The 15,656-nt window shown below is 36.3% G+C and overlaps 1 protein-coding gene across 1 annotated transcript; it reads right to left on the bottom strand.

Annotated features, from left to right (window-relative positions):
- Nucleotides 1-2,529: 2,529 nt before the first annotated feature.
- On the bottom strand, nt 2,530-15,110 carry LOC119536848 (olfactory receptor 4P4-like). Its single transcript, XM_037839567.1, has 3 exons — nt 14,185-15,110; nt 7,641-7,680; nt 2,530-2,610 (listed from the first exon to the last, which is right to left on the bottom strand). Exons 1-3 carry the CDS (start codon nt 15,108-15,110, stop codon nt 2,530-2,532), a joined length of 1,047 nt encoding a protein of 348 aa, XP_037695495.1.
- Between the last annotated feature and the right edge of the window lie 546 nt (nt 15,111-15,656).

Here is a 15,656-nt window from a genome sequence, read left to right as displayed (position 1 = left end):
GATTAATATTGCTGCTCCTGCTTTCTTTTGGTTGTAGCTTGCATGGAATATTTTTTTCCATCCTTTCACTTTCAATTTCTTTGTGTCTCTGGTTTTAAGATGAGTCTCCTGTATGCAACATGCTGATGGTTCATATTTTTTAATCCATTCTGCCAATCTGTATCTTTTAATTGGGGAGTTTAATCCATTCATATCCAATGCTATTACTGTAAAGGCATTTCTTGAATCAGGAATCCTATCCTTTTGTTTTTGTTTGTCAGATATATTTTCCCTCTATTTTCTTTAATGTACACTTACAAAATCTCTTTAGTTCTGAACCCTTCTCCATACCTCTCTCTCCTTTCTTTGTTTCTTTGCCAGTAGGGCTACCTTTAGTATCTCTTGTAAGGCAGGTCTCTTGGTAGCAAATTATCTTGGCATTTGTTTTTCTGTGAAGATTTTAAGCTTTCCCTTAAATTTGAAGGAGAGCTTTGCTGGATAAAGAATTCTTGATTGGCAACTTTTCTCTTTCAGAATTTTTAATATGTCATACCACTGCCTTTTTGCCTTCATGATGGCCAATATGTAGTCACTCCTTAGTCTTATGTTGCTTCTCTATTGCGGCTTCCAGAACTTGCTCCTTCTCTTCAGCAGTTGACAATCTGATCAAAATGTCTTGGAGTGGTTTTATTTGTATTTATTCTGGTTGTAGTTCGTTGGGCATCTATGACTTGTGTATTTATGTTGTTTAGAAAGGCTGGGAAGTTTTCCCCAACAATTTGTCTGAATACTCCTCCTAAACCTTTACCTTTCTCTTTCCCTTATGGAACACCAATGATTCTTGTATTTGTGTGCTTCATGTTGTCAATCATATGCCTGAGATCCATTTCAAATTTCTCAATTTTTTTCTCCATTCTTTCTTTTGTACTTTCACTTTCAAACCTGCACTGTTAGAGTTTGCTTATTCTTTCCTCAATTTCCTTTAATCTAGTACTGTGTGCATCCAGAATCTTTTTAATTTGATCGACAGTTTCTTTTATTTCCATAAGATTGTCTATTCTTTAAATTTACTCTTTTAAATTATTCTTTATGTTCTTCTAGTGTCTTCTTCATGTCCTTTATATCCTGTGCCATGATCTTGTCTTTTGTGATTACTGCTTTGACTAATTGTGTCATGTACTGTGTCTCCTCTGATTTTTTTGATTTGGGTATTTGGGTTTGGGTTATCCATATCTTCTGGTTTCTTTATATGCTTTAAAATTTTCTATTGCTTTTGGCCTCTTGGCGTTTGCTTAACTTGTTAGGGTATACAGGCTTATCTGAACAACTGTCTATAATATGTCAGAGCTACAGTTTGGAGAAGTACACTTTCCCTAACTTATCAGCAGATGGCACCCCCAAGTCACCTATTACCCTCAAGTCAGGTCTCTCCAACTTTGTCTATGTGGCAAGTGAGAGTCTGAATCTTGTGCGGTTCCAATCAGTGTACCAAAGTTCTTTGTGCAGTTGGTGCAGCCAGACCTGAAGGTGGGGTTGTGCCCTGTGCAGTTAGGGAGGGAAGGCAGCTTTAAGACTCAACTCTCTGACATGTTCCTGGAGACCTAAATTTGTTGCAGGAGTCCAGCACATCAGCTCAGACTCCCCACAGTCTCCCTCTGCTGTGGGCCCACAAGTCCCTGGGATTGGTGCAGGACCCTTGGGACTTCTGTGTGGGACCTGCCTCCAAGCCATGCACTCTGTGAGCCTCTGCAGAGGGAAGACTGTGCAACATCACAGGTGACCAGAATCCCCTATAGTAAGCTCTGGGCCATGGTGCTGTGTAGGGGCCTTCACAGGCCACTGAAAAGATGGCTGTATGGGGTGTGGTAATTTCCCACTTCCATGAACCTCTGCTTTCCTAGCTCTGGGACAATTGACTGTGGGTGTGCAGATGTCTATTGTCCCTGCCAGATACTGAGGTGGGTGCCTAGTACATCAAAAGCACTCCCTACCATGCTTGACTGCATGGCTCTCACTGACAGACCTGCAGGCATTTTTGGGTTTTTAAACCAACTCACCTCCAAATGCCCACCTATTTTCTCCCCAGTGCAGCATGGCCACTGTTTCCCCAGCAGCCTCACTCACTCATTTCTAAAAGCAGACTCTCAATTTCACCAATTGAGAAGGTCTGTAGCAGACCTTGTGCAGCTGGTACAACCTGGAACTGGTGTTTTGGAGCACTTTCTGTCTTTCATCTAGTGTTTTTCATGTAGAAGTATTTTGCTCTCACTCTTCTAATCTGTCATCTTGGATCCTCCAAGCCTGTATTTTGAAGTGTGGTTTTGAAGCTAGGAGACCTTCTAACTTGAGACATCAGTAAGGCAAGAAATTTTCTCTCCCATTTTTTTTTCTTGTTTCTTTTTTTTTCCCCCTTTTGCATTAGCTGGAAGAGGGAAAAATATATTCAAGTTCAAGGTGAGAGAAATAAGATAGAGGGAAATGCACATAAAACCACCAGATTTCACATGTGGCCTTTCCACAGTAGTTTATAAACAGAACTGTTTCATCATACTAGCAAGCTAATAGTCTCTGATCCACCCTGAGTTTATCTTCAAATTTCTCATTTGCTTGCTGTTGTGATGACTTATTTTCCTATAGAGTTTTAATTCATTGCTTAATATAACTAAAAAGATCATTAATATTTTCAAATTGCAAACTTTTTATGTCTTTTGCACCATTGAACTATGTCTTTTAATATATAGGGAGTTGTTTTGAAGACAAATGTCCATATGGTATCATATTTCTCATCAGCACATTTTATTTGAAACACTTTATATATTTTTATACCTAGACTACAACAGAAATATGAATATTTCTAGCTTCCTCTAAAAACCCCGACATGCTTTAAAGCAAACTATAAAGAATTTCAACCACTTTTAATCTAATATTCTTTTATACAATTCATATGTTATAATACACCTAAAAACTAAGTTTAAATGGCAACTTCTGTGATATATTAGTTTTTTATGACTTCATAACACATTACTACACACTCAGTGTGTTAAAATGATACCACCTATTATTGCAGAGTAATCTGAGTGGGCTTGGCTGATTTCTTTCTTTGGGTCCTATAAGGCTGAAATCTAGGTATCAGTGATGATGGGCTCTTAGTTGGAAATTCTGAGGAAGAATTACTTCCAGAGTTATTCAGTTTACAAGAAGAGTTCAGTTCTATGCAGTCATAGGACTGAGGTCACCATTCCCTGGTTTGCTGTCAGCCAGAGTTTCCTCTCACTTCCTACAGACTGCTCTCTAGTTCTTTCAGGTGGTTCCTCTATCGCCTAAGACAGCAATGGATTGCCAAATTCTTGTTGTCTCTTATAGTTGTATGATTTCTCCTTCTGCTACCAGCCAAAGAAAATATTCTGCTTTCAAAGATTTTTTTTTTAATTTTAATTATGTATTTAGATTAGGCCCACACAGATAATCTCCCTTTATTACATTCAAACTCAACTGATTAGTAACATTAGTTACACCAGCAAAAGCCTTTCTGCCATAGAATATAACATAGGCATGATAGTCTCAAGGATTACTGGAAGAAATTAGGAGGATATTTTGGAGTTTTGCATACTACTTTGTTACAATGGTTTTGAAAGCCAGATTTAACACAAGAATCAGAAACATTTAACTCAATATTTTTAATATTAAAATCATTTCAATCTTTCTATTAAGCCACCTGTACATCTTCTACTGATAATTCATTCATGAAGTAAAATGATATTCTCACAGGGAATAAAAAATGTTGCATTTTATGTGAACTTAAACAATTATTGTTTCCAATTGTACACATTAACTTGATCAAATAGCTAATCCATTCAATTAATAGAATTCAGTGTTAACATAAATGAACATGTGAATGCCATGGATGATGGATTAAAGTGAGGAATTGAAATTTCAATTTGTATAGTTTCATTAGTGACCTGTTTTATTTTGTCCTTGTATATCATTTACTTCACTCTAAAGGCCAGGTTTTCAATGTTTATCATGCTGTTTATACACCCTTTCATGCATATTGTGTCAGAGTTTCTTAAAATAATAAGACAATTATAATAATTATAATAAAGAAAGAATTCAGGATATATTGCTTGTTATGTAGAACAAAATAGTTATGGTGATTATATTTGAAGAAGCTGAGTCTCAGTGATATAATTACTCAGCCAAAGTAACAAAGCTGGTGAGTGGCAGATCTGGGATCTGGACTCAGACACCCTAGATACAAAGCCTGAGTGGTAAATACTACTTCATCCTGGGCATCTGGTTAATTCACCTTCAATAAAATTGGCTTTGCTTCTTATGAGTACTTAAGATAAATTTCTGATTAGGTTTCAACACTGTTACTATCCTGCATCCTTCAGCCATCTTTCTGTAACCATTCAAAGACACATCCACATGCATTTGCATGCATGCACACATACAAAAACTTGAAGATAATCATCCCTCCTTGCAGTTTGTCTGACATCAAAAACACAGAGATGAAATTGTGTGGCAGCGAAACACAAATAATCAGAGCAACTCAGGAAAAATAAAAAAGCTAATCCTTTAAATTATAAATTGTTTTGCTATCATCAAATAGTTAAAACTATAAAAAGACTTCTTAATAATATCATTTGTTGTGGTTTTTGAGGTTCTTTTGTGAATAGACTGTATAATTTGGAGAAAAAAAGCATAATATTTGATTAAAATACTCAATTCTATGGATACATATTTGAGAGTCTTGATTGTACTTGAAGCCCAGCTATAAAATTCAAAATTCAAATATATTTTTGAAATATTTAGCATATTACTTTATTATCTTACTGTGTCAGTTTGAATATATTGTGTCTCCCAAATGCCATTATCTTTGATGTAGTCTTGTGTGGGCAGATGTTATCAAGTGTTAATTAGTTTGTAATTCTTTGAGTGTTTCTTTGGAATGTGCCCCACCCAGCTGTGGGTGATGACTCTGATTGGATAATTTCCATGGAGATGTTATCCCACCCATTCAGGGTGGGTCTAAGTTGATCAGTGGAGCCATATAAATGAGCTGACATAACAGAGGGAACTCAGTGCAGCTCTGAGTGTTGTTTTGAAGAGGAGCTACAGCCAAGAGGGACACTTTGAAGAAAGCACAGGAGCTGCAGATGAGAGACAGTTTGAAGATGGCCATTGAAGGCAGACTTTTGCTCCAGAGAAGCTAAGAGAGGACAAATACCCCAAGTGCAACTGAGAATGACATTTTTGAGGAACTGAAGCCTACAGAGGAACATCCTGGGAGAAAGCCATTTTGATACCAGAACTTTGGAGCAGACGCTAGCCACGTGCCTTCCCAGCTAACAGAGGTTTTCCGGACACCATTGGCCATCCTCCAGTGAAGGTACCTGATTGCTGATGTGCTACCTTGGACACTTTATGGCCTTAAGAGTGTAACTGTGTAACCAAATAAACCCCCTTTTATAAAAGCCAATCCATCTCTAGTGTTTTGCTTTCTGGCAGCATTAGCAAACTAGAACACTTACTTTAAATTGAAAATCCAGAAATGTTTATTAAGTATTTACTATGTGTAAATTGTAATAGTACTGTTCAGTCAGTAGAGTGCTAAAAAGCATCCTAGCTGAGGTCAAGTTCAAATCTACAAGTTATTAGCTGCCTAGCTTTGTCAGATTACTTCTTTGTGCTTCTGTGGAAATGTTAGTAGCACCATCTCATAGGGTCATTATGGGGAACAAACTAATAAATCCATTTAAATTCCTTACCACAATTATTCCACATTGTAATGAATGTTTCAACTATTGCTATTACTCTTTCCATCAAAAAATAATATTGTTCAATACAAAGGTGAGAAAAAGTAGACCCTAATTCACTGAGCTAATAATCTGCTGAGAAGATAACACCACTATAAAGGCAAAAAAAAAAAAAAGCAAACAAAACAGGCTGCCTTTGAAATGTAATCAAATGACATGCAGAAATTAGTTATGCAGAATCCATTGGGATGGCTTGTGGGTGTGGTATGAGGAAAGAAGATAAAATGAGTATAAACTTTATGACAAAGGGAGCAATTGATTGACCATAATATATTAAGAAAAAACAGAATACCTTAAATATAAGTGAATTATCAGACTTGATAATGAAAGCAGAAAAAGACTCAATATATTTAATTAATATATTAGGGTGAATTTTCTTCAAAGAGGGTAATGAGTATATTTTTTAACTTTCTGATCACTGACCCAAAATCTGCATTTGATATTTGCTATTACATATTGGAAGAATAAAAAAGCAACACATTTGAAAAGCCATTGTAATAAGCAAGTTACAATCACCAGTGTTTATTTTCACTATTCTGGTTCAAGAATCATCTTAGGGAAGGCCATTGGGATTTCATCCAGTTCTCTCAAGTGCCTTTAAATACTTCTCCCAAATCTTCCATTGCTGCTTCTTGTGGAACCCCCAAGCCTGTGCATTTAGGGAGCTAGACTTTGTTGCTTGTCACCACATCAAAAAGGAAGAGAGACAAGAGCAAAATATCCAAATGTATCTGGCATTTTCCTTGAAATTGGTGACAAGATTGTCATTCTCAGTCTAACTACATATTGAGTTAGTTGAAAGCTGTGTACCAAACATGAGTCTTCTCATGTTTTTTTATCTAGGAAAATGAATTTATTATTATTAATTTAGGATAGGTTTTCCCATATGTTGCCATGAGTAGAGAAGACCAGACTATCCCCTCAAATATTGTCTGGATAGCATTAACCAATATGTGAGTACTTCAAAAAAAATCACCCCCTCCCTTTTTTTTTTTTTTTTTTTTTTTTTGCTTTATTCCTTTTCTTTTCTCTTTTCATCTTTTTTTCTTCTTCATTTTTTTCTTGACTGAATGTATTTCAAGCCATCTCTTTGAATAGCAATAGCATTATTCATACTTATCTGCTTCTTTTCCAATGAAATGAGACTTTTTCCATGTACATATACACTTTTATAAGCATGATATAAGGTATGACACTGGTGCAGAGGGTTAACAGAGTGTTATGGAAAAACTACCCATTATGTATATTAATGACTATATATAATTAGAATAATTAGCAGCTGATAAAAGCACTGGGATGTATTATGTTATGATAATTGTTTAAGATTGAGAGTGATGATGATTGTACAACTAAGTGAAGATAATTTAAGAAACTGTTTTTCTTGGGATATAATATACATTAAATCAAGTTAGGAACCCATTGCTTAATAAATCAAGCCCTTGACTTATTCTTGTGAAATTTAAGATTATAAATAGGAGGCTAATAACTCCTATTATGCTTAAGAGATGCCTCTAGGCAACCACTTTGATGCTCACATGTGGCCTTTATCACTGTAAGTCCAATTTGGCAAATAAATTTGTTAACCTCCCCCCCATGAGGAACATTACTCTCAGGGGAATGAATCTCCTTGGCAATGTAGGACATGATTCCCAGAGATGAGCTTAGCCCTGGCAGTGGGGGATTGAAAATGCCTACTTGACCAAAAGAGGAGGGAAAAAAAGATAACAAGCTAAGGTCAGCGGCTGAGAGATCCCAAATAGAGTCAAGAGGCTATCCTGGAGGTTTCTATTATGCAAGCTCCAGCTAGACATTCCAACTGGTCACAGTATGCCATGCCCTTACTAAAAGTGCTCCCCAAACACCTAGGACCCTATCTGAGATCCTATAAAAGATGCACTCACTACATTTTATCTTTCAGAAACTTAAATCCACTAGAGTATTCCTATACCAGACAAGTCTGAGAACCCAGAGGCAACAGCCTCTTTAAGATCAACTATCAGATATAGGCCCCTTCCCCATACTGTTGACACCCCTTTTTAATATGAACTATTTAGTGTGCTCACTGCCTAGACACCCCTGAAGATGGAGAAAGAGATTAAATGAGAGGAAGGATTAGCAACAAACAAAATAAGATTGAAAAAAGGCTTATGAATACTGAAACTTTATATAATTATATATATTTGGATGCTGGGGTGATGGAATGGCTGGAAGGAGGCAAATGACATGGTGGAATTGCAGCCTATAGCATCCCTTGGGATTTGCTCTGTAGCTGCTCCATGAATTGTGCCTTGAAGGTCTTTACCTTTCAGTATATGTATGTATGTTATATTTTACAATAATGGAAATGATTGAAGTTGTGGGACTGTGACCCTTGAAATTTTTTGGCATTTGCTCTCTAACTACTTGTGGAACTGTACATTGAAAGTTGTCACTTGTGCCAGTTTGAGTGTATTATGTCCCCCAAAATGCCATTATCTTTGATGTAATCTTGTGTGGGCAGAGGTATCAGTGTTGATTAGATTGTAATTCTTTGAGTATTTCCATGGAGATGTGTCCCACCCAACTGTGGATGATGACTCTGGATAATTTCCATAGAGGTATTACCCAATGCCTTCAGGGTGGGTCTAAATTTAATCACTGAAGCCGTATAAATGAGCTGACAACAGCAGGAAATCAGTGAAGCTGAGAGTGACATTTTGAAGAGGAGCTACACCTAAGAGGGACACTTTGAAGAAAGCACAGGAACTGCAGATGAGAGACATTTTGAAGACAGCCATTGAAAGAAGACTCTTGCTCTGGAGAAGCTAAGAGAGGACAAACACCCCAAGAGCAACTGAGAGTGACATTTTGAAGAGGAGCTGTGGCCTAGAGAGGAACATCCTGGGAGAAAGTCATTTTGAAACCAGAACTTGTAGCAGATGCCAGCTGCATGCCTTCCCAGCTAACAGAGGTTTTCCAGATGCCATTGGCCATCCTCCAATGAAATACCTGATTGTTGACGTGTTACCTTGGACACTTTATGGCCTTAAGATTGTAACTGTGTAACCAAATAAACCTCCTTTATAAAAGCCAACACATTTCTGGTGTTTTGCTTTCTGGCAGCATTAGCAAACTAGAACATCACTGTTATGTATATGTGTTAAAGTTCATAATTTACAAAATGCAAATAAAAACAGAAAAACCACCACCACAACAAAAGTTGGTTTTATGAAAGGATTCATAAAAGTCAGAAGACTTTAGCTTGATCAATCAAAAGAAAAGAGAGAAAAATACAAATAACAAATATTATGTATTGCTATTAGTAAAGCATCTAAAAATATGATACAATTTTAATTGTAGATATTTATTAGCAAAACTATTAATTTGCCTATCACCAAAGTATCATCAATAAAAGTAGACATTCATACCTGGTCTTAGCAGGGAAAATGAGTTAAATGAGCATATTCTCATACATCTAGCATGTCTGCTATTCCTTTCAATCAATTTTGAAGCACACATGAGACAATTAATTTCAAAAAGGGATAAATAATTTATCCTTGGTATTAAAGTAAAATTGTATATGCATTTTAGGGATAGGAACCAAACACTCTTCAGAATAGCATGCTCTCTGATGGTAAAGGTTTTCCTCTGATTCTGCATCAAGAAACATAAGCCAACCCATTTCACACATGCAGATCAAACTCTACATAAACATGCAGGCACACATACATAAACATATTTCTTTATTTAAAAATTCCCATATTTCCTGGAAAAATAGTGCTTTAAACCAAGTCAAACCTATGAATAATGATCTAGTCAGAGCTAATATCCTTTGTAATTAAAGTGAAATATTAAAAGAGGAGATCTTGGCACTAAATGCAAACATTAATGCCTATGTGGCTTGTCCTGGATCTCTCCCTCCTGTGTAGCAGGGATAACTATCAGGGAAGTGCTGTGTGGAAGTAATGCAAATATTCTGTTGAAAATTCTGGAGAAATTGGAAGAAAGGCACAAAGCAAGATTGGTTTATGTCCTTGATAAGATGTGAGGGTCAGGACTAATTAGGAAAGAAGCATTTCATTTATGTAGAAAATAAATAGCTAAAAAGATATCATAGGGTCTGAAGGTCTGCAGGATTCATTTCCTCCCAGATTTACACTTGGGGATATCTGTTAAAGTTTTGGGATGCTCAGACATTACTTTTTCATTATTAAGCCTTATTCTGGAAAACCTCTGTTAGTTGGGAAGACATGTGGCTGGCATCTGCTTGCTCCTGGGTTGTGTTTCAAAGTGACATTCTCCAAAATGTCAGCTTTCAATGGCCCTCTTCAAAATGTGTCTCTCAGCTGCAGCACAAAAATGTCACTCCTAGCTGCTCACCAAAATTTCACTCTTAGCTGCTCTGAGATCCTTCTGATTGTGAGCTCTTTTATGACTCCAGTGATTAGATCAAAGACCTATCCTGAATGGGTGGAGCCCATATCTCCATGGGAATAATCCAATCAAGCTTTTCACTCATGGTTGATTGAGTCACGTCTCCATGGAAACACTCAAAACATTCCAATCTAATCAATGCTAGTATGTCTGCCCCACAAGTTTACATCAAAGAACATGGCATTTTGGGGTACATAATATATCCAAACTGGCACATTTATATTTTATGTAGATATATATGATCCATCTTTAATGAAATTTCATATTCAACACAGCTGATAGGCCTGTTTTTCAACAAAATACTCCTTGGGAAAATAGCATATTAGCCAAGTTAAAGAGAAGTATGAATATATACTAGTCAGAGCTAATTTCCTATGGAAGGGACAGAATGATTTTCCTTATATTCCAGAGATTTCCATGGCTCCAAGGGAAAATAAATTATAAGTTTGACCCCAGGATGTGAAATATGCAAAAAAGTTGTTACTGATACAAAAATAATGGAAAGAAAAGTGTCTCAACAGGGAGTAGTGTCTAGAGAAATGGGAAAAAAGGCATAGAGCTGGAAATGCATTATGTGGGGTAAGTGTTATATGGAACAGTATTAATGCTTTGATGCAGAAAACAAATAACTTGAAGGATAATAGAAAGGGGAAGATAATCTGCAGGATTTCATTTCCTCCCTGAGACAAAATATGCTAAAGTTTCTGGCCTTTCAAATGTCATTTATTTTGTTATTCATATATGATTGTGAATGACAAGGGAATGTTACACATATGTGAGAAGGGTGTATGCAGTCAAATAAAAAAGGAGATAGTATAATTTATTAAATACAGTGAGATTTTATTTAGATCTTATTTTGTCTGAGGCAGATTTTTGTGAAAAAAGGATATACAAATAAAAAAGAAAGACATCAGTTTACATTCTGGCACAGTCAAATTAGGAAAACATACTTCATAAAAAAGAAATGCCTGTTATATGAAGAATAAAATTCCATATGATTAACAATATAATCACAGGGGAAAATGAAAGTAAAAGCATACCTAATTACCTAGTTTTAATTTTATTGCTCTTAACTAAAGTTAATGTGCTTCACAGAAAATGCATTTCTTAAATTGAAGATTGATGGCAACTCCAAAACAAGCAAGTCTATCGGTGCAATTTTTCCAACAGCATTCACCCACTTATTGCCTGTGTTACATTTTGGTAATCCTTACAATTTTTCAAATGTTTTCATTTTTATTATATTTGTTATGCTGATCTTTGATCTGTGATCTTTGGTATTACCCTGTAATTGTTTTGGAGCACCATAAATTTGCAACCATATAAGATGGTGAACTTGCTTGATAATAGCTCTATGTGTTCTCTAACTGGTTCACTGAATGCATCCCCACCTCTATCCATCTCTTCAGGCCTCCTTATTCCCTAAAAGGAAATATTGAGATTAATTCAATGAATAGACTTAAAAAGCCTTCTAAGTTTTAAAGAGAAAGGAAGAGTTACACATTTCTCAATTGAAAACAAAAGCTAGAAATGATTAAATTTAGTGAGAAAGGCATGTCAAATGCCAAGATAGACTGAAAGCCAGGTTTCTTCAGTCAAACCATTAGCCAATTTTGAATGAAAATAACAAGGTCTGAAAGAAAATAGAAAGTATTACTCTGGTGAACACATGAATGATAAGAAAGTCAAACAGCCACAACATTCCCTTAAACCAAAGCCTATTCCAGATCAAAGGCCTAATTCTCTTCAATTCTATGAAGGCTGCAAGAGGTGAGGAAGTTGCAGAAAAGAAGTTTGAAGGTAGCAGAGGTTGCTTCATAGCTTAAGAAAAGAAGTCATATCTATTACACAAAATTGCAAGGTGCAGCAGCAAGTCATTATGCAGAAGCTGCACCAAGTTAATCAGAAGACCAAGCTAAGATAATTGATGAAAGTGGCCATATAAACAACAGAGTTGGAAAGTAGATGAAACAACCTTAAACCAGAAGAAGATGCCCTCAAGGACTTTCATAGCTAGGGAGGGGAATCCAATGCCTGGCTCCAAAACTACAAAGACAGGTTGACCCACTTTGTTAGTGGCTAATGAAGCTGGTGACTTTTAGATGAAGCAATGCTCATTTACACTCTGAAAATTCTAGACCTTTAAGAATTATGCTAATTATATTCTGTGGTCTATCAATGGGACAACAAATCCTGGCTGACAGGATGTCTGTATGCAATATGGCTTACTGAATATTTCAAGCCCACTGTTGAGAGCAACTACAAAGAAAAAGAGGCTCCATTTAAACTCATTGACGATACACCTGGTCACCCATTAGCTCCGATGGAGGTGTACAATGAGATTAGAGTTTTTTTTATGCATGCTACTGCATCTTTTCTGCAACACATGGACAAGGAGTAATTTCAACTTTCAAGTCTTATTATTTAAGAAATACATTTCCTAGCACTATAGCTGCCACAGATAGACATTCCTCTGATAGATTTGGGCAAAGTAAATTGAAAACCTTCTGAAAAGCCTTCACCATTCTAGATGCCACCAGGAACATTCATGATTCATGGGAGGAGGTCAATGTAACAACACAGCATTTGGAAAAAGTTGATTTGATCACATATGGTTGACTTTGAGGGATTCATGAAATAGCAGAAGTAGTAATTTCAGTTGGGGTGGAAAGAGCAAGAGAACTAGATTTAGAAATGGAACCTGAAAATGTGAATGAGTTGCTGCAATCTCATGATAAATCTTTAAGGGATGAGTAGTTGCATGATCTGGATGAGGAAAGAAATTGGTTTCTTGAGATGGAATCCACTCCTAGTGAAGATGCTGTGAACATCATGAAATTACAACAAAGGATTAAGACTACATAAACTTATTTGATAAAGCAGCAGCAGAGTTTCAGATGATTGACTTCAAATTTGAGAGAAATTCTACAGTGACTGAAATGCTATCAAAGGGCATCACATGCTACAGAAATCCTTTGAGGAAAAATAGTCAATTGATGCAGCAAACTTCATTGTTATATTATTTTAAGAATTTGACACAGCCACACAAACCTAAGAAACCATACCCTGATCATTCAGCGGTCATCATCCTTGAGGCAAGACCCAACAAAAGCAAAAAGATCAGGATTTGCTGAAGTATATCCAATTGAGGTATGTACATATTTTAGATAGTAAACTCTAAGCATAATTTTTATATGCAGAATAATGTATGGTACACTAAGTAAAGAGACAGCAGAAAAAAAAAATCAAGAGGTGAGACAGTTTGGAGAATGCAGAGGGATACAGTATAGCCAGTTTAAATCATCTGAGCAAAGGAAAGAAAAAAATTTAAAAAAAAGATAGGGGAATAGAAAAGACATCTTAAATCTCTTGTCATACACCACACTAAAACTTCATGCGTGCTAGTCAATAAAATTTTGCAATCTTTTTTGGAAACACAATGTTATCCCAATTTCAAAGATATTTCAAAAATGAGGGTAACAAAAACAGAGAAAATTGCCAAGACCCATAGGCCAAAATTGGCTAGGTCAATGTTTGATGCAGGTATATTGGACCTAAAAGCCTATTATTTTTGTCCATTACATAAGTTTCTCCAGTGAAGTAATTTCTAAAATTAGCAAACCAGACATGAGCCAAATTGGTGATATTTCTAGCTAACAAGGGAGAAGGTTGGATTTTATTCATAGGAAAATAGTCTTGTAAATTTTTGAAGGGGGATTGGTAAGATTAATGGTGAATTTTAGAGAGATATTTCTTACATTCTTCAACTACAAGAGGACACATCCAGGTCAATTTGGACCCAATAAGGAGCATGTTGCTATATGAATGAGTAATTTGTATTTTGGGCTTTTATAATGTCAGAAGTCATTCAGTCCAATTCCCAAAGAAAGCTTAACTTCATTCTTTACTGACCTTAATAATAACTACACTAGGGATATAGGATGGGAATCACAATGAATATCACTTTGTTAACTCTAATTCTAAATGTGCCATTTGAGACCATACCTTTTTCAAGGCAATTTTTATCTCCATATTTCTCAGTGTATAGATGAAAGGATTCAGCATGGGGATAATAACAGTGTAAAACACAGAGATTTCCTTGTCTTTGATCTCACTTTCAGCAGGAACAGCATAGATATAGAGACAAGGCACAAAAAACAAAGCTACAACCATTATGTGAGAGCTACAAGTTGAGAGAGCTTTGTGTCGTGCTGCAGGGGTATGTGTCCTAAGATTGTACAGTATGAGTATGTAAGAAGTCATCAGGACAGGAAAAATTAAAGCTCCTGACAACCCTGAATTGGCAATAACTAAGACGCTAGCAACATGAATATCTCTGCAGACCAGTTTCAGAAGAGGCTTCACATCACACATGTAATGATTGATCTGATTAGGGCCACAGAAAGGTAAATTGAGGACCATGAGCAGTAGAGCCATTGAGTGCCAAAAACCCACACCCCAGGCCATGACAATCAGCATGTTGCACCTCTTCCAGTTCATGATGACCATGTAGTGCAGGGGCTTGACAATGGCAACATAGCGATCAAAAGCCATAGACACCAGGATTAATATTTCCACAGCTGCCAGCAAGTGGAAGGTGAAGAGTTGGGTTAAACAGTTGTTATAGGAAATGATTTTTCTTTCTGAGGCTAAGTCTCTGATTAGCCGGGGAACTACAACAGTGGTGAAGGATATATCCATGAAGGAGAGGTGGCAGAGAAAGTAGTACATTGGTTGTCCAATTAGATGACTGCAGGTGATTGTGAGTAAGATGATGAAGTTCCCCATTAAGACTGCCAAGTAACAGAGCAGGAACAAGAAACAGAAGAATAGCTCCATTTGCTTATTCTCCCACAGCCCCAAGAAGACAAATTCAGTGACATTGTTCTGATTTTCCATAAGGTTAATGTGAGTCCAGAGTACACACTAGAAACTTAATTTATCTGAAATAATCCAGAACATAGCATTAAACATTAAGCAGCATTATTAATATTGATGTGTGATTTATAAGTTGAAAAATGATGCAGGTCATAGAGTATTTTTTACATGGCATAATCATTAAGAATCTTTTTGGATTATGGCATTTTTATCATGTCAAATGATACTTAAGGAGTATCATTTAATCCTAGTATTTTATAATTTTTTTACATGTATTAAATCCCATAACCACCCATGAATAAGATTTACTATTCTTATACTCATTTTATATATGGAGCATTAGAGGCATATGAGGGTTCAATTCATTACATGAAATCATTAAGTTATACAGTGGCAGATCTAAGATTTGAACCTGTATTGGATGCCAGATTCCATTCTCTTCACATCTATGCTGTGTTCTCCACAGGCCAAAGGGACCCAGCTGTTTTCCATATCTGTAAAATAAATGGGGATTTTCTCCAATCTGCAACTTAATACCTTTAACTATAAGCAACCCTCTCACCTTCT

The sequence above is a fragment of the Choloepus didactylus genome, chromosome 6, assembly GCF_015220235.1.
Source record: "Choloepus didactylus isolate mChoDid1 chromosome 6, mChoDid1.pri, whole genome shotgun sequence".
Taxonomy (NCBI): Eukaryota; Metazoa; Chordata; class Mammalia; order Pilosa; family Megalonychidae; genus Choloepus; species Choloepus didactylus.
Note: the sequence above shows the minus strand (reverse complement) of the source record. Positions and strands in the feature narration are given on the sequence as shown.

What these genes read in the sequence shown, in the direction of transcription:
- LOC119536848 (XM_037839567.1), bottom strand. Translation starts at nt 15,110, where the DNA reads ATGGAAAATCAGAACAATGTCACTGAATTTGTCTTCTTGGGGCTGTGG. An exon ending in ATGGCACATTTAGAATTAGA is followed by an intron (nt 7,681 to 14,184) that starts GTTAACAAAGTG and finishes CATCTTTTATAG; the next exon opens with GATCTCAGATAGGGTCCTAG. An exon ending in GTGTTTGGGGAGCACTTTTA is followed by an intron (nt 2,611 to 7,640) that starts GTAAGGGCATGG and finishes AAAACTCTATAG; the next exon opens with GAAAATAAGTCATCACAACA.